The following is a 26,231-nucleotide window of genomic DNA, read 5'->3' as shown; positions in this document are numbered from 1 at the left end:
TCTGATCCGGCCCGCCAGGTTTTTTGGGCAGTGAGCGCAGCCGAGGTGTTACAGTAGGAATTAGTAGTTCATATAGTCTGGCCCTCCAGCTCTCTGAGGGACTGTGATCTGGCCCCCACTTTAAGAAGTTTGAGGACCCCTGCAAGTCTTTAGTGCCTCTGGGGAGTGTAAGCGGCTCGCAGTTCGGAATTTAACATGGTGTTCCTCATCGCCTGTTAGCAGCCCACCCAAGGCAGCTGCACTTGGAGTGTAGCAGCAGATCAAGGTGAGGAACTGGGCAGGACTGGGTCCCAACTGACCCGATCTCTTCTTGGCCAAGCCCATAAAGATGTGAGCACGGGCCTGTGGGCATGTGTTCACACACAGTTCAGCACATTTGGGGTTTATTACTGGCTGTGGTGGCAGTCTTTACCCGCCCAGACAGCTTACAGTGACTGCTGCTGAGAGACGTGTGATGGTTTCAGGTGGCCTGGTGAGCGCTCCGTGGGTTAGAAGTGACAGTTTTTCCGCTGTGGGCTTTGGACTACTGGTCCCAGACTCCAAGAGGAAGAGAAGGTCATCAGTCACCTGGCATTCCCAGGCAGTTTTGAGGCCACCCTGTTGACACCTCACACTTGAGGGAAGGACTGAGCAAGAAGGCCATGTCCACCGTGATGTTTTCAGCCTGCCTAGGTTCAGAATGTTCTTCCAACCAGGCAGCTGTCCACCCTGCGTTAGAGCTTTGGTCTCTATTTTAGGAAATTCACCAATAGTTAAGCTCGCTTCCAGGAAGTTTTGCTTTCTACCCAGGACTTGGAAAAATAAGCCTAACCATTGCCAAGTCAAAATGAAAAAAATTCCTAGATTATGTACCCTGAGAGAAGAGATCAAGTTAAAAAACTGGAGCAAAATCCTCCAGAGCTACCGCTCAGCTCCATTTCATCAAAAAGTAAATTGTGCTTCTATATACGTATGTGGTGATAATTAGGGATTGGTATATTTACCAGTTTTAATCAGCTTTCAAAGTAACAGCTTGCCACCTCACTCACCTTTCTATTGGCTGTACTAATAGAGGATTTTCATGGTACAGAAAACCATTACGTATACATGTTGAATACCTTCCAGGATTTTCAGCAGCTTTTACTGTCTTATGATGATCTATTAGGCCTGCCTTCTAAATGAGTAGGCTGGCATCCCAGCAACCTGCACCAGCATTACCAGTCAAGGCAGTCAGCAGGCGGTGGGCAGTGGCAGAGGAAACTGGTATCTAGACAGTTATTACAGAATGCTAGAGAATTGAGAGTTGATTATGGTTTAAATTAAAGAACAGCAGGGAAACGCCCATGTGGAGGACTTAGCTGTTAAGCTAAGATTTTTTTAAGACCTATTTGCTACCACTTATTAACAATGATAGCAATAACAGCTACTGACCTTTGTTGAGTGCTTTCTATGTATCAGGCACTGTTGTGAGCCACATTATGTATATTGACTCATTTAATCTTCACAATAACCCTATGAGTTAGGTGCTATTATTAATGCCCCCATTTTATAGATGAAAGTTTAAGTAATTTGCCCAATGTCAGCTAGTAAATGGGATTTGACCTAAAGAATGTGACTCCAAAGCCCAGACTCTTAACCACTGTGCTGAATTGCCTCTGCCTTAGCCAGGCTCAGCCTTATGTTATTAGAGGGCAAAGGCATTAGTTATACTTTCTTGTATATGTCCAGCTTTTAAAATGCCATGTACTACAGAGTCTTGAGGAAAGTTGGAGGGCATGTACTAGAAAGTAAAAATGAAATCTGCTGTATGCCTTTTGTCTCGTTCCACTATGGTGCCATGTGGCTTGGGCTCACTGCTCACCTGATTGTAGCATGACTCATGATGCTGAGAACTTGAGCATTTCTCCTCCCTGTGTGACTCTACTGTCAGGTGAGCCAGAGTCTTAATGCAGAGAGTACCCAGTCTTAATGCAGAGGGTCCTTCCCACACTGCACAGGCCATTCGTTGAATGTACTCTGAATGTGACAGACCCCATCCGCTCTGGGTCTGTAGAGCTCTCTGCTTTGCTGATAGAATCCAGCACAAAGGAGTTGTAAAACAGGCTTTTTCTACACTGAGGTATATTCTAGAGCTTGCTGTTTTTGCTGTATGGCTTTTAATTAAATATTACTCTTTCATATTTGTGCTTTGGGGGAATTTTATAAATCAAAGAAGTAGAATAATAATTACATGGATGAGGTCTCTTTATAATTGGCCCTTGAAGCTGAATGTTTTCCATTGTCACCTGTGGAATTACAGGCCTGGGGAGCCGCCAGAAGGGTCTCCAAAGATGACTGGCTGGAGTGGCTGAGGCGGCTGAGCCTGGAGCTGCTGAAGGACTCCTCATCGCCCTCCCTGCGCTCCTGCTGGGCCCTGGCTCAGGCTTACAACCCTATGGCCAGGTATGATGTGCACTCCTTCTGCACAGCCTCAGGTTGGATGGAGAGGGTTTGCATTAGGAAATTACATGTAAGAGTTGGTAATAGTAATAGGCAATTGTAAAGGGCTAGGAGTTTTAATCTTGCTAACTTCTGGGGGGAAAGTAAACAAAAAGGCAAATGGAAAAAGCTCATATTTCAGGAAAAGCATCCTTTTCAACCTTGTTGGTAGACCTTTCCTTAGTAGATTTAGGTCCAAAATTTTATTTTTATTTCTTAGGTGTGAAATTTCAATTAAAAGTCATTTACAACTCTGAAGACAACTAAGTAATAGTTTAATATAACCGGTTTCCAATAATAATATTTCCTAATTATTTATTGCTGCGTTACAAATACCCCAGAACTTGGTCTAAAACAGCAACAGTCATTTTATTTTGCTCATGAATCTGTAATTTGGGCAGGACTTGTGGAGACAGCTGACCTCTGCTCCACAAAGAGTCAGTGGGGGTGTTCGTCTGGGGACTAGATTTACTTACAAGATGGCTTATTCATAGGTCTGGCAAGTTCGGGCTGTGTAGCAGCTAGAAATTCAGCCCTGGGTAGGGACCTTGGTTCCTCGCCACATGAATCGCTTGGTGGATTGCTCGGGCTTCCTAGGAGAATACTGGCTGGGTTCAAGAGTGAGTGTCCCCAAGAAAGTCCCATAGTGTCTCTTCTGCCACACTGTTGTCAAAGATAGTCAACCAAGACCCACTCACATTCAAGGGACAGGGTTTAATTGACAGATAGGGACATGGATGCCATATGATAAGGAGTTGCACAATTCTAGAAGAGTACTAGTATATGCAATAGGAGAGTGTTTTCCCATCTTTGAAAAATAGAATTTGCCTTGAAAATCACTTTTAAGTAGTAAATCTTAAACAGTTATTAAAAATTTGGTTTATAAAAAGTTATAAAAATTAAAAATAAAAAAGTTATAATGTATGCAAAAGATTTATAGAATGATGTAAGTGAATAAAATGAAACACAAAATGGTATAAATTGTGTTTAAAACTATTAAAAACATATGTACACAGGGAAAAAATTAGGAAGTAATACAACAATGATTATCTCTGAGTAGGAAGATTTAAGCAATGATTATTTTCTCTTCATTTTCCTCACTTATTTTCCAAAAATTTCTACTGTGGGCTATTATTTACACTGAGGCATAAAATGGTGGTTTAGTTGATAGAGAGCTCTTCTCATTCACAAGAAGCAAAGAGCACGCATTTCATTTCATTTCACTTTTGACAGCACAGCCAGTGTGCTGTGGGAGTGTACTTAGCAGGTGGTGGTGAGTTAGCAGGGTAGTTAGTGATGGTCCCTGAGACTGTTGCTTTAATGCCATGACTTGGTTCATCTAATTTCTTTCAAGTATTTTTATCACACTTTAAAAATAGTTCCTAGGACTTCACTGTTTCCATAGTGTGCAGATTTCATATGTTTAGCTGGCATAGTGAACCTCTCTTCTGCTCCAAGTCACTTTTGAGCATGATGTCATCCAAAAGAGATTTGTAGTAAATACACACATATGTGTTTATCTTCTTAGTGCCACATATTTTCATTTGGTATCCAAAGTGGCCTCGGACCTAAATCAGAAAGCTCATTTCTTAATCTGCATGGGACTTCTTCCCATCTCTATGTTATCCTTTGAATTTCAAATATTCTTCTTTCCATCAGATTCCAAAATTACATACATTGGTCTGATTTAATCTTTTAATGTAACAAAAAGTGAATGCAGAGCCATCAAATGCTAAACCTACACATTATAGGCATATTCTGTAGTTTCCAAGTCCCCTCCCCCCACATTCACCTAAAAAGAGGGGTAGGATTAAAGCCATATATGTCCACCCATATGATGCTATAGTGATTTTTTCAAATAGTTTTAGTAACGTTAGAAATGGCACCTCTGGCCGAAACTGGTTTGGCTCAGTGGATAGAGCATTGGTCTGCAGACTTAAAGGTCCCAGGTTTGATTCCAGTCAAGGGCATGTACATTGGTTGCGGGCGCATCCCCAGTGTGGGGTGTGCAGAAGGCAACTGGTTGATATTTCTCTCTCATCGATGTTTCTAGCTCTCTATCTCTCTCCCTTCCTCTCTGTAAGAAATCAATAAAATATAAAAGAAATGGCACCTCTGGTTCCAGGTCTTCCTAAGGTCCCAGCTATAAGAGACTGGCTCTGAGAATTCTTCAAGACTCACAGAATTGGATTCTATTCTCTAATGCTTCCAGTTTCTTAAGTTCTGTTGTCATTTTGTTTATGACCATCCAAAAAAGGATTCTGGTTTTATTTTGAAAAGAAATAGCAGATGCTGCCTGTGCCATTTCCAATTTTAGAAATTTGGACATTGTCTGAGAACCATTGGCGGATTCTTTTCAGAATCTGATGCTGCCAACTTCTGTGATCGAAGTCCCCTTTCTGTTCATTTTTTTCCAGAGAGGAGAAGTGATGCAAAAGCTACCAAGAAATGTGCCTTTTACTTTTCTCTTCTGTCTCCTCCTGCCCCACACAGTCCCTGCATATCATAAAATACAGTCATTAGTAGCCACAGGTTATTTTAATTTAGTTGAAATGAAATAAAGTTTAACATTCAGTTCCTCAGTCGCACTTAATATAGTAATAGTTCATGTCCTCAGTGCCCAATGGCTACTGAGTTGGACAGGGAGGATACAGACCATTCTCAGCAAGTTCTGTCGGACAGCACTGGTCTGTATAACCAGTACAGCGAGGCCAGGAGTAGACCGGTGGGGATGACTGCGCCAGGCAGAGGCATGGGAGGTGTTCCAACTTCTTTCTCCACTCCTCTCTGCCTCCAGGGATCTCTTCAACGCTGCCTTCGTGTCCTGCTGGTCTGAACTGAATGAAGACCAGCAGGACGAACTCATCAGAAGCATCGAGCTGGCCCTCACCTCACAGGACATTGCCGAAGTCACTCAAACCCTCTTAAACTTGGCTGAATTCATGGAACACAGTGACAAGGTGAGACTTTGCCCATTGTTCACATGGAGCCCGACAGCTGGTGGGAGGGGAGAAGCCCCCACGCAGCCCAGTCTTATTTGTTCCGCCTGCCATTTTCCTATGCTGTGGGCTTCTGCTCTCCTCCAGGGCCCCCTGCCATTGAGAGACGACAATGGCATTGTTTTGCTGGGTGAGAGGGCTGCCAAGTGCCGAGCATATGCCAAAGCGCTACACTACAAAGAACTGGAGTTCCAGAAAGGTCCTACCCCCGCCATCCTGGAGTCTCTCATCAGGTAAACCCTTTTCAATTGCTGTCTTTATCTCCCTCTCTTCTCCCGCCAGTTCATTGGAGTCGCTTGGAGACTTCTGCTCTTTGAAATCTGCCTCTCGGATCTGGTCAATACATTTAATGTGATGCAGATGGCTCTCCCCAGTATTCCAGCCCAAATTGTCATTCCTCTTGATCCTTAGCACTGGGGCTCCTCTTGTTTGCCAACCTGTGCTTACTTATCCCAATGAAGTCAGTCTGGAAGCAACTCTGTTTCCATAGCAGCCTAGGAAAATAGCTTTTATGTCTTGTTAGGTAGTGCTCTCTGGGGCAGGAGTGGGGAGTGCTGGTTCCTGTGCCTCGGGGGCCACCCAAAGGGAAGGCGGGCTTTATTGATGCATATGTTGGCGCCTGGGTTGTGCTCCTCTGGAGTTCAGTGATTATAGAAGGCAGAGCGACGTCTGAGAGTCAGTGGTCCTTTCCCCTGATTTGGTTATGTCTGTCCTCTCCTAAGCTGGTACTGAGTCTTCTGGGTCTGGAAAAAATAGGTTGTTTAATAAATTTTCTGCTGTTATGAAATGACCAGCAGCCTGAAACGTTAGCTCCCGCTCTTGGAGAACTGCTCACTTCCCCTAATGATGACCAGAGAATATTAACCCTGGAATTAATGATCTTCTTGTAAATGCCAACATGATAGTGAAGGAAAGATCACCTGGCTAGTCAGTGCCCCCAGAGCGGCTGGAGCAGGCTGCTGTGTGTGGTGCTTCCCTCACTTGAGAGCGTAACCAGCTAGCAAGTTCTCTGCCAGCTCTGCTTTTGAGTAGACACTAAAAGTGTTCCTGGACACACTAACATGTGATAAAAATACAAAAACAAAAACACACAGTACAGTCATGTTCTCTGCCCAGCTGAATTGGACTTGGAGAATGTTGATTCTAAAATACCGCATGTTATTTTAGAAGCCTGCCATCGTAGGGGTAGGCTTCGGTTTCCAGTTAGGTACAGCAAATGTGAAAACCTGCGTTTCTTCCTCCCGTCTCTGCCTTAGGTAATGCAATCTTGTTTGGTAACTAATAGAAAGCCCGGTAACTGAATATAATAACTTGAACATCAAATAACTAGTTTTGCACATTAACTTTCCCGCTAACCTTTTCTGTTTGATACCTCTCCAAAGCCTTTCTCATCCTACCTCAGATTTCCTCCCACATTTGAGAGGTCATAGAAGCATTAATGTTTATGCAGATTGGTAGTAGAAAGACATAGTCAGGGGCGTGGAAATGTGTTATAGAAGGTCATTAAACTTATTAAGCCAATATAATTGAAAATAAGTCCTCAGAATTCCCTGCAGATTCATGTTGGCTTTAAGAAAACAAACACCTCTGTTCCCAGGTAAAGCCAAGACTGGAAGCTCTGTGGTTTGTTCCTGGTCTGATTTAGCTCAGCTGCCTCCCTTCAGTTGGTCTCCAGACCAGAAGGTCCACCTGTTTTTGTTTCCACTTTTAGATTTTTCTACTGATTTTCTAAACTGCTTTTCCTAAGCCCCATTGCTATGTGCTGGTGCCATTTTCATTGAAGAAAGTTTGAAGCAACAAGCTACTGTTAAGGATGCTTCTCTCAGCACTCCCGGTCCTCTAGTGAGCTCTTGGGAACTCCTCCCAGGGGACAGACCAGTGGTGGTTGTCCATCCTTGAGCCAGTTGGTCTGGTCTTGGGGACCTTGCTCTGCAGTCATAGATGGAATTCCCTGCCTCACAGTAGCTACTGGAGAGCTTGCAGCTTGGCCCACCTCTGACAAATTACAGATGTCTTACCTGTTTTGTCTATTGCCTCCCTCATCTCTAGCTTTATTTTTCCTACTCTTATTTTCTCTTCACTATTTGTCCACTTCTTAAAAGCTCATCCACTATGTACACTGAGTGAACTGCTGCCTTATTCTTTTTTTTTCCTTTAGTTTTAATTCTTTATTGTTTAAAGTATTATATAAGTCTTCTCCCTCGCAATTGACTGCTCCCTGGCCACCACCCCCTCCCCCCCCACACACTCACACACAGCACATGCCTTCACCCTGGAATCCCCTGCCTTCTCTTTTTGAAAGAATCAGGTTTGCTGTACACAAGAACATCTTTGCATAGCTGACTCTTCATGACAACATTGTTCTCTTGCTGCTGGATTGATCTATTGGTCTTCCTACCTATTGACATTTTCTCCCTATCTGCTCTAAGACAAATTAAATCCATGTGCAATCCCCAAACCCGAGCTGTCATTAGACAGTATAAATCATACTCATTTCCTCAAACTCATATACATCAGTAAGTGTAATAGCTTCTTAGGGAAACAGAGGATTAAATGAATATTTGATTATTTGGAAACACAAATACTAGTACACTCACTCACTCACTCACACACACACACAGCTTTACTTGGTTAGCCCATAGCATTAGGGTAAGGTCTGGTGGCCTACGAAGTTAGTCTGTTCAAGCTGCTGTAATTACCGTAGATTGGGTGGCTTAAGCAACAAACATTGATTTCTCACAGTTCTGGAAACTGGCAAGTCCAAGATCAGGGTTAGATTGGTTGGATTCTGGTGAGACCCTCTTCCAGGTTGCAGAAGTTTTTTCACATGGTGGAAAGTTCTGTGGGGTCTCTTTTATAAGAGCTCTAACCCCACTCCTGAGGGCTTCACCCTCATGGCCCAAAGATCGCCCAAAGACCTCACCTCCAGCTTCCATCACATTGGGGATTAGGCTTCAACATAGATTGGGGAGGGACACACAGTCAGTTCATAGCACCTGTTTTTCTTTCTCTACAGTAAGTAGAATAGAGGGTCTGATCAGAACTGGATGCTTTCATTGCCCAGCCCCTGACATACCTCATTTTAAGAAAATGTCCTAATTGACACGTCTGCAGAATTAAAAATAGAAACAGGAGCCAGTGCAACTCTAACAACTGCCCAACAGGACTGTTCTTTTTCATAGCGTTCATACCTTCTTGTGTCACGTCTTAGAGGATGTGCTCAGAACAACCTTGCTCTCTTCTTTGGCTGCTGGGGATTCTGTCTAAGATCAGACACCATGCTGTGCTCATCTCTGAGTCTTGGTGTCCTCCAACCTGCACAGAGAGGCTTTAAAAGTGTTTACAGTCAGAGCCTGTACCCTGTAGGTGAGTGGCTGGGTGTTCTGTGCGTTCTTTAACAGCCGCTCTCCCTTTCTCCTCTGTCCACTCTCAGAAGTCGTCCCAGAACGTGAATAAACCACAGACGCTGGCTTAGAACCTCCGTCTCATGGTGGTGTTTTTTTTAAGTAACATTTTAAAAATTAAATGTTAATCTTGTTTCAAAAAGTTTATACTTCAGTTACTCAACTGTCTGTCTATATGGTATACTAGAGGCCTAGCATGCGATTGAAATTGCATGAAGAGGCATCCCACCTCTCACCTCCTCCCTCCTGCTGATTGGTCATTATGTCATGACCATTAGCATATTAGCTCTTTATTATTAGGATATAAAAGCCTAAGCAACCATTCAACTATAACGTGCATAACCACCAGGGAGCAGATGCTCCAACCTGTAGGTTAGCTTGCTGCTGGGGTCCAGCCTATAGGGACTGGGCGAGAAGGGCTGGACGTGCCCTGGAGACCTCCTATGGTCCCTCCCTGGCCCCGATCTTGCACTGGTGGGGTCCCTTGGCCTGACTTGCACCCTCTCGCAATCCGGGACCCCTCGGGGGTTGTCAGAGCTGCAGGCCAGGCCGAGGGACCCCACTGGTGCACGAATTCAGTACTTGCCATCCCTGTCTTTTTATAATAGCCATCCTGCCGGACGTGAGGTGTGAGGTGATAACTGTTTTTGGTGATTAGTGGTGAGCTTATTGGCCATTTGGATGTCTGCTTTGGAAAGATGTCTATTCAGTCCTTTGCCCGGTTTTTAATTGGATCATTTGGGGGGTTTTTTGGTGTTGAGTTGTCTGAGGTCTTTATTTTAGTTATTAATCTCTTAGTAGGGGTTAAGGTTTGCAAATATTTTCTCCCATTCTGTAGGTTGCCTGTTCAAGTTATTAATTGTTTTCTTTGCTATGCAGAAGCTTTTTATTTTATTTTTTTATTTTATTGATTTTGTACAGAGAGGAAGGGAGAGAGATACAGAGTTAGAAACATCGATGAGAGAGAGTCATCAATCAGCTGCCTCTTGCACACCCCCTACTGGGGATATGCCCGCAACCAAGGTACATGCCCTTGACCGGAATCGAACCCGGGACTCTTCAGTCCCCAAGCCGACGCTCTATCCATTGAGCCAAACCGGTCCCGGCTATGCAGAAGCTTTTTAGTTTGAGGAATTCCACGTGTTTATTTTAGCTTTTGTCGCGAAGAACCTCAGTTTTGTTCCAGTTGTGGGGAATATGGGAAATGAGAGAAAATCATTTCCCATGCTGCCATGGCATCGTAGGCTCTCCCTTCTCTCATCTCCTAACCCCTGATCTTTTTATCCCGTCTTTTCTAGAAGGATTGTGCTGGCTGCAAAGCATCTCCGATTCCCCCGCCTGCCTTAGAGTAGGGGTGTCGAACTCAATCAGAGAAGGGGCCAAAATCTAAAATCCAGCCTAAATCGCAGGCCGAATGGTTTACTGAACAGTCATAAACTGTCATTGTGATGGAAACGCAGCGGAGTGCAGTGATGACAGCGCGGTGCAGGCCACATTGCAAGGCCTGGCGGGACGGATTTGGCCCGCGGGCCTTGTGTTTGATACATGTGCCTTAGAGAGCCCTACTCCAGTTACTTTTCTATTTGGTTTATTTCTTTGAAAATCCCCAAGGTTATTGTTTTTGAGGTTAATTTAAGTAGGTTCCCAACAATCAAAGACCATTGATACAACTTAAAAATACTGAGTAGGAATCATGACTTACCATAAATGGTTCTTTTTGACAAGAAAAAATGACTTTCTAAAGGTCAAGAGTGTCATCTGTTTTGGCTAAAGATATTTTCCCTCTCAGTGTGTTAGTTTGCTCAAGTAGAAAGTAGTTTGCAAAGTTTTTTGAAGCCAGGTTATGACAAGTGGCCTCCATAGGAATGAGACTGGTAGGTCAGACCTGACCTCTTCTAGTGACTGTTGCCTTTTTAAAGTCCCTCGCCTTTTCTTTTAGTATGTTTTTATTGATTTTAGAGAGAGAGGATGGGAGAGGGATAGAAGGATAGAAATATCAATGAGAGAGAAACATCATTGACCGGCTGACTCCTGCATGCCCTATCCAGGCGTCCTCAAACTTTTTAAAGTGGGGGCCAGATCACGGTCCCTCAGAGAGCTGGAGGGCCAGACTATATGAACTACTAATTCCTACTGTAACACCTCGGCTGCGCTCACTGCCCAAAAAACCTGGCGGGCCGGATCAGACTCCTCTGCAGGCCGCATGTGGCCCGCGGGCCGTAGTTTGAAGACGCCTGCTACTGTGGCTCGAGTCTGAAACCCCGGGCATGTGCCCCCAACCGAGAATCAAACCAGCAACCTCTTGGTTCATGAATAATGCTCAACCACTGAGCCACCCTGGCCAGGCTCGCCTTTTGATTTTTGGCCTCCTGCTCATCCCATGGTTTCCTGAAGTCTGCAACAAACTTGGAGCCTCTTTCTTATTGTTCTCTGAGTTTTCACTTAAACTTTTTATCATGGTCTGAGTGATAATGTTGATCATTTAAAAACGAACAAGTGTTAAACATTTATTATAGAAGAAAAAAGAAACTTTGAACATTTAAAACAATCTATATTTTATTTTTACAAAGCAAAAATGCTTATACTTATAAACAGCATGAGTTATTAACTATAGTGCCATCTTCCTTCATTTTTCAGCCAGTTGTATAGACAAGATAAAAGAGGGAGCTCTTCAAGCTCTTTCTTAAAGAGTAAATAAAAATAGTTATATGTGTGGACTGAATCATTCAGGCAGTGTCGTGCAAGCTTCCATGAGGGAACTTATCGCCCACTGAGCTTCCCGGCCACCACCAGACCCACTTCCTGCCTTCAGGGCTGTGCCTGGATGGAGGCCAAGCAGGGGAGGCTCTCAGAGGCCAGCTGCAAGGCCCATTGCCTAGAGTTTCCTCCAAGTCCATCCTGAGTCAGCTCGCCTCCAGCAGAGAACAATTACTATGTTATTGTTTTTGAAAGTATAGACTGAATGTAATTTCATTGGATTTAAAAATAGGAACTCCTCTCTTCTATTACCCCCTTTTATTCCTTTCACACCCAGGTCTTCTCCTTGAAAATCAATATATATGGTTCTCTTTAGCAAAGGGACTTATTTTCCGCCCTGACTTCACCTTAGAAATGGATAAAGTCATCTCACAATTTTTTTTCATAGAAAAATCATGTGGAAAAAAGAAGCTGCTGCTATGTCAGGGATCACGGCCACAAGAGCCCACTCAGGCCAGCCCCCCGAAAAGTCCATGTCAGGACCCATTCATTGTGTTCCAGTGCTTCATCTCATTTACTGTAACATCCTGGGTCATATCATTGTATTGTGCTCCTCAAAGACTTACTCTCTCATGGAGACTTTTCTCATAAGCCATTTTCCACTCATACCCTGCCTGTCCTCTCTTCGGTCCTCCTCCGCCCTGCCCAGCCTCCATTGGTCTCCCAGTTCTCCAGCTCTGCTCCACTGCAGGCTCCTTTAGGGCTGGAAGTCTTCTGGGCGGATCTTCATCTCCACCCGTTTGAGGGAGTAGGTAGAGCCATGCCAGCCGTACCAGGTGATGCCGTCCAGGTGCTTGTTGTGCTCCCCGAGGCGGTAGAAGACTCCGTTGAGGTTGGAATCTGTGCAGCAGTTGTACCAGTATCCACCTGGCACAAGAAACAGATCGGCGCTAGTGGTCTGAGTGTGTCCTCCCCTTGGAAATGGCTGATAGGCTAGGCCACAGGGATTGTTTAGTTGTTTTTTGGCTAGTAGTTAAGCAGTTGGGGCCAGTATAAAAAGGAAATACCGAAACCAGGATATCAGCCATGCAGCTATAGTTCACACTTTCTCTTTAAGTGGGACTCTGGGCTTAATTAACCTGAACTCCCCCCACCATCCCCAAATCTTACCTTTGCGGAGCTGCGCACACTTGTCTAAGCAGTTGTCATTGTCCTTGTCCTTGGTGCTGAAGGCTGTATTGTTGTGATAGATGAGGGCGTCATTCCCCACGTTACCACTGTAGTTCCCCAGAAAGAGGCGGTAGCTGTTCAGTTCGTTGCCCAAAACGAAGTGGCTGTACTCGGCGTAGCGCACGTTGCCTTCCCAGTCCTGTCAGAGGAGGCAGAGCCAGAGAAAAACTGCAGAAACTGCAGCAGGTAACATTTCATTCATCCACCCTGACTGCTCTCTCCTGCCACAGCCATACATCTCTACTGCTGGGGATCAGAAAACAAGGGTCCCAGAGCAGACTGCTCTCCTGAGTCACCATATGCCCTGATTAGTCTCTTTCTGTATCCCCTCGCTTCCTTGTTCGGGAGAGGTAGATGTGTGTTTTTACAGTCTCCCACTTAAATATGTCATCAGAGTAACTTGAGAATGTGGTGATGCTCCATTCTGTGTCAGTAAAGTTTGCACATAGAGGACCTAGTGCCCAGGTCACTGCCTGTTGGATTACTGTGCTCTGGCCTGGGTCTGGCTTCTTCCTGTGTACCTGCAGCCTCACTTTTCTGAAAAATAGGAATTAGAACCTATTCTTTCTCAACCTGAAGGGAGCTGTCAGAATAAACATACAAGCCCACAGTGAGTAAGCATAGGAATGTCATTCCCAGAACTGTGCAGTCGTGTGTGGAGGCCTGGCCCAGTGCCAGGACCCAGGCCTTGTGCTCACCTCCATCTCCACACGGAGCCGCGTTGGCCGTCGGGAGAGCCGGTGGATGTGTTCGTTCCCCAGCCAGAAGTCCCCGCGGATGCTGCCGAAGCCCTGCTTGTACTGCTTCCAGTCCCGGTAGAAGGAGACGAGGCCACTCTTTCGTCTCTGAATGATGGTCCAGCCGCCACCGGCCATCTCCATGTCACAGAACACCTGGAGCCGAGAGAATGCTCTGGTCAGGGGCCCGCAGAGGCAGGAGCAGGAGCCAAGGGATGTGTGGATTTCCGTAGCCCCCAGGTGCACCAAAGCACAACTCTGCCCAGTAATGGCGCGCTGGAGCAGGGGTGTTTGCTGAGGAAGAGTTATCGGAACTTAGGATGGGGGCAGGGAAATGCACATGGAGTCTGAAGGGAAAACTCTAGGTAATTCTGATAGGCTGCCTCCGTGGACTCTCTTTTCCCCCAGAGAGTAGCTGCTCTAGGACATGGCAAGAGATTTTAGCTAGTTAGGTGGTGGTTCTAGAATTATCTAACCTGGTGTTTGGTTGATAATGGTTTGCAAGGGCAAAGCAGATTCCTGGACTCTCCCCTCCCCATAATTTGAGTGTTTGGATAGTTCCCTGGGGTTTACATTTTTTTATTTTTTTTTTAGTTTCCCTTTTGTTAGATTCTGACTAGCCCTGTTGTCCCTTTGAGGGCAGGGAGGACAGGGGTAGAGAGTGGGTAGTGATGGCCTCACCTCCAACTCCGGGCTGCCCAGGAAGTCATCGGGAGGAAGCTTGTACACCCCGGAGATGCGGTAGTTCTTCTGGTAGAGGGACGAGCAGTCATAGATGGCGTCTGCAAAAGGGACAGACCACAGCGGTGAGCGTGCAAACCCTGGCTCCCGGCAGTCAGGCCTTCCTGCTGCATGGAAATCGAGAGTTTAAGCACAGACTTAATTTCTACCACAGAATTTACATAAGTGTTCTTAACCAGGTAGTAGCTGCCTGTGGGAGACCAAGAGCAGCTGTGTTTTGCTTCTCTGGTGCTGGGATGAGGGCTGGGGAAGCCCACCCCCTGGATGCCTCTCAGACAGCTGGCCTAAGGTTTCCTGTGAAGTGAATTATCCTGTGGTAGGGATAGACCGTGAATCCTGGGATTACTACAGTGTGTGAGGGCCACGTAACATGCTAATGGATCCAACTTCTGGGCCAGCCAGCCCCGATTTCCAGGTCATCACGAGTATCAGGGGGTTTTGTTGTTTCTTGGTTTGTTGGGTTGGTTGGCCAGTTTCGTTGTTTTTCGGAGGTGATGGCTACTAGGGCCCTGAATAAGGGAGATAGATTTATAATCTCACCTTTCTCCTGCCTCAGTCTCACACTGCTGGACAAGGGGAGTGCCGAGGCACCCTTAGAGGTTCCCCTGCACAGTTATAGAACCAGGAAGTGAGAGCATTAGGCCAGCTTTCGTGCGGGGCTGATTTAAATGTGCCCAGGCTGCCCGAGGCTACTGCTTTATCCCAGCTTTGTCTCCCGGTTCTAAACTGTGAAGACATGTGGGAGGTTCAGCCTTCCCTGAGAGGCGGCAGAGAGGGGAACTCACTGGCCAGGAGCTCCTGCCCTCTGAGTCTCGGAGCTTCTCTTGGTGACCATTGCACTGGGCCTTGGAGAAGAGCGCACAGATGGCAGAGCACTCCGGGGAGGGGAGCCTGGAGGACCCTGTCCTTTCCTGAACTCTAAGGAGCTGCGTTTGACTCCATGAAACTCCCTGCTGGGAGGTGAGAGACCCATGTGGAGGGGCAGGGAGCGGCAGGCAGATCCCTCTGTCCTCCCTGGTCTTCTTCATGTCTGACCAAGTCAGGACTCACTTGTCTGGAAAATGGCCTAAGAGTACCTTTCTAGTCCCACACTGAGGGTCAAGATGTACATACTTAGAAAGTGATTTACACACATTGGTTTAGACACAAAATTGTTAAGCTTAATTTCATTTGAATTGAGACTAACCAGTGACTTACTCTATTCTTAGTTCTTGATTTAAGTTTATAGAATGACCAAAAAGCTTCTTTATCAGCAAGAAATGACATACCTATAGGATATGCTCCTGATAACTAATAATTTTGGAAAACCAGATTTTTCTCTAATAAATTCACCTTGACCGATCTGAGCGAAGCTAATCAGAAATGGAAAGTTATTTTGCAAGAGAAAACATTAAGTGTGTCTTATTTTTGGCCTCCCAAAAATCCAAATTTCAACATTACCTTTTCTTATTTCCTATATTACTAGTCAGAATTTTATTTTAGGTCATGGGGGAGAATAGAAATATCAGAATTGAGGAACTTTGAGGACCCTGCCCTTTCCTGAAGAAAGGAATTTTTCAAATGGTTTTGGGTCATGTCTGTACACTTCATTCTGAGCCTGTGAGAAGCCAGATTGCGGAGAGATGGTACCACATTCCATTTATGCCCATTCCATAATGTTAGAGACATGAGAGAACTTTTAGAGCAACAGATGCTCTGGTTTGGGTGTTCGTTCCTGCTTCCTTGGGGCCAAGGGTACAGCTTCCGAAGGGGACCAATGAGGAAGCCCGAGCCCTCGTTTTAAGACTTGCTGTGTGACTTTGAGCAAACCAGGTAACCTCTCTGTGCTCCAGGATGGTAATTCATGCCTTCAGTGTGCTGAAACATTGTATTAGTAAAAGACCTGTGAAGGTACTGGGTAAATTTACAGAACATTACAAATCAAAATACATATTTCATAAGCCTTTAGTAAAGAGAAAATAGAGCTGGTAGCACGTACCCAAGAAAGCGTACCTCCAAAGAACTCCCCCTCTAGACGACCAGCTTCTCTAGAAGCAGTGTGCAGACAGGAGACACTGGGCTGTTTGAGGGGAAGGTGGTGAGAAACATGAGGACGCCTGTTCCTTACCTGCCGAGGTCTGTGTGACCGTCTGCGCTGCCTGCAGCTGCATGATGTCAATCTGGTTGTTCATTTCAGAGTACTTGCCCTCGGCCTCCGTGAGCCGCGACTCCATGCGCTTGGTGTTGCTCTCCAGTTCCATCACCTGCATGACCACACTGACCCAGTCCTTCTCCTGCTTCTTGCTCAGTTCACTCAGCAGGCTGCTGAGGTTGGCGATCTGGGCCTTGAGCTCCTTCACCTCCTCGCAGCAGGCGGCCGCTTTGAGCTGCCCGGGCGTCTTGCGCTTAGGGGGCTTCTGTGGCCACACGGGGTGGCTGACAAAGACCAAGATGAAAATGCAGAGCCAGGTCACAGTCGAGAGAGGTTTTTTCAGCATCTTTCGTGGGTCCGGGTGAGGAAGGCTCTTCCTGTGGGGAAATCTGGATCTGCCCGGCTGAGGCTTGCAAAGCTGCAGCAATTAAAACCTCACACTTGCACTCTTGATGAGCTTGCCACTGTTTTCTCTTTCCTGGCTCTCTCTTAGCTGTTGTCAAAGCTTGAGCTTCTGAAAGTGCAGCTTAATTGGGTATCCTATAGCCTTCCTTCCCAAGCCTAAATGCTCCACAAACTCAGCATCTTAAATATTGTTTGCTGCCTGCACCTCCACCCCATGTGCATGGCGCTTTAGCCCCTCCCAGCTCATCTGGGAGGGTCAGGTGCCTGTTGGGTGAAGTCACCATGAACTTAGGCCAGAAAAGGGGAGGAGGGAGACAGGGCAAGTCTTTCTTTCCTTGCCGGCACCGTCTCTGCGCCCAGACAAGAGGACTGTGAGTGTGTGTTTCTGGTTCCGCCTATTAGATGATGCCCCTGCCAGCCACTGGCTCAGCTCTATCAGCAAGCAGGCAGGGAAAGAGAATTTCCAAATTCCATTCTAAAGGTTATATAACCATGGGGTGAGCGCAAGGTAGGCAAAGAGAACTGGGAATACGATTCCACTCACCCGGGAGGCCTGTTAATGTAATCCAGGCTGTTTATAGGAGGATTCAGCCTACTGAATGTGCTTCTAACAGGGCTGCTGCTTCCTTCCTCTGGTCGCCATTCAGTGTTTCACAAAACCCCCATCCCACCTGGATCTAACACCATATCACATCTTAACATTTGCAACTTGGGAAAGCTCTAGAAAGAGGAAGATGGAATAAATCTCTTAGGAAGCAAAAAAAATGATTTTATAGTTTGCACAGGATATGCTCTGTTATCTTTCTTGTTACATACTTTCTCCTTCAACAGAGCGGGCTTCTCACACTTGACTTTAGCAAGGAGATGTCAGAGGTGACAGCAAGAATGAAAACTCAGGAGTAGTCACCCACATTTCCATTGGTCTTCAGGCAGAGACTCCTTGGTCCGTGGAGAATACTTGGAAAATATGTTAAATCGTAGAGAAAATAATCCCCATCACCAAATAAAGCCTTATCTCTAGTCTCATTTTCCTCTTCCTGTGCCATATCGTTTGCAAATCTGAAATTATTCTCTATATATCCCTGAAAAAAAGGATATTGTAATTATTCATGTACTATATTTGAAGGGCACACTTCCTTTGAAAACAAATGGAAAAAACCTGGGATTTTAGCAACCTTAAGTCCTTCAAATGAGGTTTTTCACTAAGAATGTACACAAAGGTCCCTTTGTCCTTAAACAGTAACCGGTCTTTGGAACATGCTCTTGCACTTTCCATGTTATGGCGCCACTGAGGCAGTTCCTGGTCTGCTGCTGTTCGGCCTGGGTCCTTCACACACAAGCCAAGCCGACCCCTGACAGCTTTCCTTCGCTGCCATGACCCCCCCAGAGTCCTTTCCCGTCAGAGCTTCTAGCTTCTCAGAAAGTCATTCCTGCCCAGGCAGCTGGAGTTACCAAACAATTTTTTTTCTCGAAATGAAAAAGCAGTAGATGATGACGTGGATCAGGGTTTGTTGTCTCACATCCATCTCCTTTGCCTGCTAAAAGGGGAGGATGTTGCTGGCACCCTATAGCAAGTTCACTCAGCCCAAAAGAGGCTGTTTACAGTTGGCACTGTCAGCTGGTCCCGGATCTCTTCTTGCAAATATCTAGCCCAGCTGGGCTCTGCAGTCTCAGCTCCATGGAGTTCATGTCACTAACTTTTTTTTTATTTTTATAATATATTTTATTGATTTTGTACAGAGAGGAAGGGAGAGAGATAGAGAGTTAGAAACATCGATGAGAGAGAATCATCGATCAGCTGCCTCTTGCACACCCCCTACTGGGGATATGCCCGCAACCAAGGTACATGCCCTTGACCGGAATTGAACCCGGGACCTTTCAGTCCCCAAGCCGACGCTCTATCCATTGAGCCAAACCAGTTTCGGCTCATGTCACTAACTTGAATCTGACCCCAACTGCCAGCATCTGCCACAGGGTCTGCTGAACTCCAAGAGGATCTTCAGGATAGTCTGCCAGCCATTGAATGACACTGAGCTCAAACCGTGTGCCACGGAAATCCTGACCCTTGGAGCTCCGTGTAGCAGAGTGTAGGGAAACCCCATCAGAGAGGAAACCATCAGAGACCAGTGGAGCTTTATGGATTCCCAGTCAGCTTTTTGTTTGTTCTTCCCGGTACCTGTTTCCCCCACTAAACAGGAGAGTGTTGTGAGCAGATGTTCATATCTGGGCAGAAAATGAACCAGTGGTACATGTTTACAACCCACGTAGCAGTCCTTTCTAGGAAAGGAAGGAGGGGGATTGGCTCACAAGCGCTGGCTTCTAGCATGAGTGCCTACTCTCTGACATGTCTCTTCTGGGAACTTATTTCTAACATAGGGGTGTCAAACTCAATCAGAGAAGGGGCCAAAATCTAAAATCCAGCCTAAATCGCGGGCCGAATGGTTTACTGAACAGTCATAAACTGTCATTGTGATGGAAACGCAGCGGAGTGCAGTGATGACAGCGCGGTGCGGGCCACATTGCAAGGCCTGGCGGGACGGATTTGGCCCGCGGGCCTTGTGTTTGACACATGTGTTCTAACATAAGGCATACGTTGGAAACAGGCTTTCCTTATTTGAAGATTTTCTTAACTCGCCTAAGCTGCCCAAATGTCAATAACAACCCCTCACCCCCACCCCAATTTTTGAATAAAACAGCCAATGAAGAGTATTCCCCGACAAGGAGATGATCTACCCTCCAGAACATCCACAGCCCTTCGATGTCCTAAATTCTGAATTTCTGAGGGAAGGCAAAGTAAGCCCTTGTTTTGAGAACAGCTAAGCCCATAGAGAAAATATGAAGAATGTGAGACCAGAGCGTTTCCTTCTCTGAGAGGCTTTCACTGGCTTCTCTAAAAATGGAAATTAACTGGAAAACTAGGGAGAACCTGGGTTGGAGAGCTTAGCGTTTTTCCTTTCCTCCCTTTTGCTGGTGGTGAAAAGGGTCAGCTTGGTGCTCCGAAGGAAAGCTGGTTTTGACAACAAAGCTTATATTCTTAACGAGAAAAGCCAGGGAGCTTTTACTTAGCTTGGAAGTTCTCACCGACCACAGCCTGGGCTGCACAGCCTTGGCTGGCACTGAGGACTGGCAGCCTTCAGGCAGCCCGAGGGCAACCGCTGGGAAGGGCCTAGGGGAGGTCTCCCCTCCACATGGGACTGTCATGTCTCATTTTCTTGAAAATGTCCCCATTGGAGAGAAAGGCTTCTTTTCTAAGAATCCCTGCCCATGCCTACTCTTAAACCATCACTTTCAAAATTGATGAGGGATCCCTACCCAGTTTGGCTCAATGGATAGAGTGTCAACCAAAGGGTCAAGGGTTCAGTTCTCTGTCCCTCCGCCTTCCTTCCCCTCTCTCTAAAAAAATTAATGGAAAAATATCCTTGGGGACGATTAACAAACAAACAAATTGGTAAGGGAGAGAAACAGCTGCCCTCAGAATCAGACTCCCTGTTTATTGAAAAGGTACATCTTAGAAGAACTTTCCTTGCTGTTAGTGTACTTCGTGGGAATAGTTTACTTCTGAAGTCTCTTCATGAGTCACAGCTTGCCTTGCTCTATGTATTCATTTAACATCTAATCCTTTTATCACTCAGTCCTCTGTCCACCACAGAAGTTATTTCCATCTGTTCCCCAGGCCTTCTCGTTTGCCACTTCTACCAAAGAACACAGCCTGGATGTCTTAGAAACCATTTATCTCAGGCCTTCTGGGGCCAATTATTTAATCAGAGCACCTAGCAAAAGTCAATCTCAGATCTCTCCCAGGACTTTGTAGCAAACACCTGTTCCGTTAGCCAGGCCGCAAGCTGCAGCACCAGTGCAGCCTCAAGTGCCTTGCAGTCCAGTTGAAGAAGCAGACAGCTGAACTTCAGGACAGTGTGACATGCTAGGAGAGGGGACACAGATGAGGAGGATTGTCTAACCAAGATGAGCTTCTGGAAGGCCTCCCCAGGGAAGTGGGCAAAGGCGCTGTGGGCAGAGGTTCAGCCACGTGAAAGACCTTGGCTTTGGAGCTTACAGGTGGTGAGCATGCTGGAGAGTCCTGGGGTAGTTAAGGCTGGAGAGGGGGATGGGAGCCAGGCCTGAGCGACTGCATGAATCCACATGAGGAGTGTGATTGTTATTCTGGAGACAGAGGACTGTGGGAGACATCCAAGAAGCTTTTACCTCTTGCTGCTTTGTTTTCCTGAGTCTTACCAGGAAAGTGGTTTTTGTCGCTGCCAAACAAGATTTTTAACTGGAAATGGGTGGCTTAGAAATTTGAATTTCTTAGAATTGTAATGCATTCATATTAAATCCCCTGAAGGAGTCAGCTGGCTTGAGGCTTAAAGAAGTGGTATATGAAGGTCTTTAAATGCTTGGGTAAGAATCAAACAAATCTGGGTTCTAATCCCTGATTTAATTTGATAGTTATATCTAATCCCAGATGTAACTTGATGGTTCTGTGACTCGGCAAATTAAATTACATAATTTCTCTGAGTCTACCAGTGCAAAACGGAAATAAAAGTCATAACTACTTCACCTCACAGGATTATTGTGAGGATTAAGTTAAATAAAGCAAAGGATTAAAAATAACTAAGGCGCTTTTGAATAAGAAAAATAAAATTAGAGGAATTACACTACTAGAAATCAGATTTATCATAAAGCTACAGTAATTAAGGCAGGATAGTATTGGCACAAAGATAGGCTCATAGGTAAGTGGAACAGAATTAAACATCCAGAAGCAGACCCACACATATATGGACACCTGATTTAGGACAGTGCAGCACCACGGAACAGTGAGGACAGGACAGTCGTCAGCAGGCCCGGCTGGGTGAGTTAGATAGCCTCCTAGTGCTTGTGGGGGGGCTCTGACCCTCACCTCACACCACACTCAAAACTTCAAGCCCAGAGGAGACTTAAACTTTACATGTGAAAGGTAAAACTGAAGCTTCCGGAAGATAACATAGGACTTATCTTCAGCATCTTGGAATGAGCGAAGATTTCTTAAACAAGATATTAAAAACACTAACCGCAGAGGAAAACATGCAGTAAAAGTAGTCATTTGTGTGTATTACAGGACACCCCGAAGAGAGTGAAAAGGCAGTAAGGTATCTCCAGTACATTCATGTGTGTGTGCTGTACCCAAAGTATACATAGAACTCATTGATTTCCTTAAAGGAACAGGCACTCACAAAAGAGGACACCCAAAAGGTTAATAAATGCCTGAAAAACCGACCAAGCTCCTTAGTCAATATAGGAAGTCAAATTAAAACCGTAGAATGCCTCTATGTACCAGTCAAAATGGCTGAAATGGAAAACACCGAAAATACCACGTGTTGACAAAGACGTGGAGCGATTGGTGTTTTCAGACACATCGGTGGGAATGTAAACTGGTGAAACCACTTTGGAGATCAACTTGTCGGTGTCATCTAGAGCTGACTATACCCTGAAACCAGCACTTCTACTTCCGGAACATTCCCGGCAGAAATGTGAATGCGCCAAAGACACATGCGAGAACCTTCGTAGTAACACCACACCCAATAGCCAAATACAGTCTAACCTAAATGCCCATCAACAAAAAAATAGGTAAATTGTGGTCTGTTCAGACAGAGAACTGCTGTTCAGCAATGGTAAAAACTACTGTGGCATGCAGCAACATGACTGTGCCACACAAACATAATGTCGAGCGTTTAAATCAAGTCAAACCCTGGCAGAGCTGACCCATTGTGCCAGAAGTCAGAGTTGTTTTCTCTGGGCTTGAGGAAGGAGCTGTGGTTGGGAGAAGGCCCGGGTGCTTCTGGAATGCTGGCCATGTGTTGTGTGCTGTTCCTTGGACTGGGTGGTAGTTCCAAGAGTATCTTCGCTTTGTGTGATAACTTATCCAGCTGTACACTGGGTATACTTTTCTATATATGTGTGTGTTATACCTCAACTAGGAAGTTTCTTTAAAAACAGATAGTGCACATAAGACAGTTAGAATAGTGTCTGACACATGGTCAGTGTTCAGCAAATAATAAGTGTTATTATTTAGGTATGTAATTATCACCTGATCCGAAAGCCTTCCCTCCCACCCAGATTTAAATAAGTGTCTAAGCACTCTGTTTTCTCTGTGGTATTTACCTCCACAGCACCTACTGCAGTTTGGTTTTGTTACATCTACTTCAGCCAACTGTAAGCTCTTTGAAAGCAAGGACCTTGTCTGTCTTATCGCAGTAGCTCTAGCATGTGGCACTTAGCACAGAGCTGAAGGAAAGCGATACTTAATTGGAACATGTCCGGTAAAAGACTGAATTCCCAGCAGCAGGTTCTGTCCCTCCAAATGAACATCTGTTATGGAGACTTAGCATCTTTCTCCATGGCCAGTATTTTGCGGTAAGGTCTTCATTGTAGGGCACTGCATGCTCTCCTGCTTTAAGTCCATTTTTCTTTTATAGATCATAGTGTTTTTGTTTGTTTGTTTGTTTGTTTGTTTCAAAGGTCATAGTTAAAGAATCCAAGAAAGAGCCGAAACCGGTTTGGCTCAATGGATAGAGCGTCGGCCTGGGGACTGAAAGGTCCCAGGTTCGATTCCGGTCAAGGGCATGTACCTTGGTTGCGGATATATCCCCGGTAGGGGGTGTGCAAGAGGCAGTTGATCGATGATTCTCTCTCATCGATGTTTCTAACTCTCTATCTCTCTCCCTTCCTCTCTGTACAAAATCAATAAAATATATTAAAAAAAAAAAAAAAGAATCCAAGAAAGTGAGAACTGGAAAAGTTGAGATTTTTAAAAAAATATGTTTTATTGATTTTTTACAGAGAGGAAGAGAGAGGGATAGAGAGTTAGAAACATCGATGAGAGAGAATCATCGATCAGCTGCCTCTTGCACACCCTCCACTGGGGATGTGCCCGCAACCAAGGTACATACCCTTGACCAGAATCGAACCTGGGACCTTTCAGTCCGCAGGCCTATCCACTGAGCCAAACCGGTTTCGGCATGAGATCTTTTTAAATCAATAACTGGAGGTAGTATCCTTATAGTATAATCCCTATGTATCCCTGAAAACCATCCATTTGTGTCTCATCCCTCTTTCTTTCCCTGTGAAGATCAGCGAGAGGACCACGAGCAGTGGGTGGGGCTTTGTCCCTCCTGTTATTCTCCGTAAATGGCATACCTCATCGCTGCACAGGCCTATTAGTCACCCTCATTACTGCCCCACGGGCCAATGCAGCTCTAATGTGGAAGACAGAACAAAGAAAGCAGCGTGTCCCCATAAAAACAGCCATGTCTCTGCGTAGCTACATTCACCATACTGTATCCAGGAACTAACTGATCTCGTGGGCATCAAATGCCCATTACATTGTAATTGTAGACAAGCACTGTTAACCAGAGAGAGGACCCTGTCGGGCATGGGAGTGGGGCAAGACCAGATGACAAACTGGGGCCCAGCCTCCCTGCAGAGCTTCTCTTCGGGCTGCCCTCTGCCGCCCTGACTTAGCACTGACGGGAAAGTGGCCTGTCATTCTTGAAGAATGTTGGAGGGTTTGAGCCAGTTGTGCCGGAGCGGCCAATTAATGGCAGAGGTGCCTGGGCTTACAGTCTGCAGGAGAGGCCTGAAGGGATGAACAAAACCGCTCTGTGTCTTAATTCCGAACACATGTTCCCAAGGTGTCTATTGTGCTGCTTGGAAGTAGGAGCCTTGCTTTTACAGTTGTTTCCTGGCTTCCAGAAAAGGTACACAGCCTCATTTTTTCCCCGCACCTCTGCTGGAAGAAAAAACACTCGGTCCAGAGGGTAAGGATTTGCTCAAACTCCTTACTTCTCAGTAAAAACACATTCCAAACCTCTGGGCTCATGCTGACTTCAGAAGTGCCATTGTGCCTCTAGGAACCCGTACTCCTTGTAGCAAAGCTCCGGGCAGCGAAGAGTGGGCGAGGGCAGCAAGCCCAGGGTCGCCAGAGCACAAGCACAGGTGGTATCTTTCTCTCCAGCCCCGTCTTTCCTGTAACGCCTCTTCTCAGCCAGCCACGCCCCAGAGGTCAGGTCTGGCACCTGTCACCAATAGAGAGTGATTTCTCTGGCTGCTCTGAAGACTGCCTGCAAGGTCACTGTACAACAGTGTCAGTAAACCCCAAGGAAAGCTCTCTTTAGTGCAGGAAGCTGGTCTTCCATGAGGAGCTGTACAAAGGGGACGGTCCTGGAGTTTCTCCTCAAGCTGACCAAGAGGGCAGAGGGTCTTTGATGCCAGCCCCAGACCGTCTACAGGGAGGAGCTTGCGGTGGTTCAATGGTAATCCTCTACGCTTCCACTGCATCTGGCTCACCCTCAGAAACCCCTGAGTCTTAGGCCCCCTAGTGGTGACTCTGAAGCTGCTGCTGATGTTTACGTTATGTGCCACTATGGGGTGGGGATAGGGGCAAACTACTGACAACTAAACGGTGTCACAGTGCTCTGAAACCTTGGATTGTGCACTGCATCACGATTGCACAGACGTTAAATGTGAAAAAAGTGTGTGTCAGAACTGCTGAGATATAGGTGCTGGGTTCTGCCCCACGGCGCCCTCTGACAGTTTGTCCCGGTGACAAAGCAATGATCAGTGGTGACATTGGTCTCCTCAAATTCTTCTGGACATTTCATTGGTTCGGAATGTTGACAATCCAGTCCTCTTCTGTCTGCTTTTCCTTCCCAAGGAGTAGGCACATTTTTCACCCCGGGGCCCAAAATGGGGATCGGTATTTTTACAGTGCCGCCTAGCTCCTTAATGGAGTGAAAAGGCCAGCTCACATCTGCTTCTACTGTTAAATGTGGAGAGTTCGGAGCCGCCAGGTCACTAGATGCCAGCTCATTTCATTTTTGTTTCCCAACTTCATCCACATAATAGACTGAGTCAGAGCTCTTGGACTTTGAGAAGCCAAGAAATCAGGATTTTACCCAAAGTAGCAACTCTGCTTTGAGTCAAGGTAGTTGAAAATAAGCTTTGGAATCCATCTATCAGCCCTCTCCCTTTTGTTCCTTTTCTCCCTCCTCCTGGCAGCTTCTTTCTCATCATCTCTCAGAGCTCTTCATTTCGCTCTGGGTGTGAGGAGAGGGCCAAGAGGAGAGAAACCTCCAGGCATCACCAGAAAAGGAGCAGAGCTCATTGTTGTAGAATAAAAAGATAATGGCCAATTTGTCAAGGAGTGTTGACAAGAAAGATAAAGTTGGAAGTAATTAACTGGCTGACGTGCTGGGAGTGATGTGCCTGCCAATAGCTCCCTAAATCAGCCCGAGCCTTGGAGATGTGACAGCCATTTATCATTTTTACAGCGCGTCTCTGACAGGCCCCTGGGCTGCACACATCCCTGGCTCTGACATTCCGGGGCTGTGCGGTCCTCCTGTGTCTTCTGCTGGGTTGTACTAGGCACCCAGGCCCGTGTCCACCCAAGAGGGGC

At 46.0% G+C, this 26,231-nt stretch overlaps 2 protein-coding genes across 6 annotated transcripts in view; one reads left to right on the top strand and one right to left on the bottom strand.

The window, feature by feature from the left end:
• Window positions 1-26,231, top strand: part of MTOR (mechanistic target of rapamycin kinase) — a 104,694-nt gene that overhangs the window by 32,612 nt on the left and 45,851 nt on the right. For all 5 annotated transcript variants that reach the window (XR_004992031.2, XM_036461033.2, XM_045570611.1 and 2 more), the window contains 3 exons: window positions 2,279-2,421; window positions 5,255-5,417; window positions 5,544-5,689. Coding sequence is in view for 4 of the 5 variants with exons in the window: in XM_036461033.2 (XP_036316926.1) it covers window positions 2,279-2,421; window positions 5,255-5,417; window positions 5,544-5,689 (452 nt within the window). In the remaining variant the exon portion in view is untranslated. The remainder of the gene's footprint in view (window positions 1-2,278; window positions 2,422-5,254; window positions 5,418-5,543; window positions 5,690-26,231) is intronic.
• ANGPTL7 (angiopoietin like 7) lies at window positions 11,811-17,015 on the bottom strand. Its single transcript, XM_036461079.2, has 5 exons — window positions 16,373-17,015; window positions 14,206-14,306; window positions 13,486-13,680; window positions 12,728-12,926; window positions 11,811-12,484 (listed from the first exon to the last, which is right to left on the bottom strand). Exons 1-5 carry the CDS (start codon window positions 16,740-16,742, stop codon window positions 12,315-12,317), a joined length of 1,035 nt encoding a protein of 344 aa, XP_036316972.1. The 5' UTR covers window positions 16,743-17,015; the 3' UTR covers window positions 11,811-12,314.

Source organism: Pipistrellus kuhlii, unplaced genomic scaffold, assembly GCF_014108245.1.
Source record: "Pipistrellus kuhlii isolate mPipKuh1 unplaced genomic scaffold, mPipKuh1.p scaffold_m20_p_34, whole genome shotgun sequence".
NCBI classification, from domain to species: Eukaryota; Metazoa; Chordata; class Mammalia; order Chiroptera; family Vespertilionidae; genus Pipistrellus; species Pipistrellus kuhlii.
This window is presented reverse-complemented; position numbering and strand designations above follow the sequence as displayed.

Bases quoted from the DNA above. Each gene is read 5' to 3' on its own strand.
- ANGPTL7 (XM_036461079.2), bottom strand. From the start codon at position 16,742: ATGCTGAAAAAACCTCTCTCGACTGTGACCTGGCTCTGCATTTTCATC. The intron at 14,307-16,372 runs GTAAGGAACAGG...TCCCTTTTGCAG, and splicing joins GGTCACACAGACCTCGGCAG to ACGCCATCTATGACTGCTCG. The intron at 12,485-12,727 runs GTAAGATTTGGG...TTCTTGTGCCAG, and splicing joins GTGTGCGCAGCTCCGCAAAG to GTGGATACTGGTACAACTGC.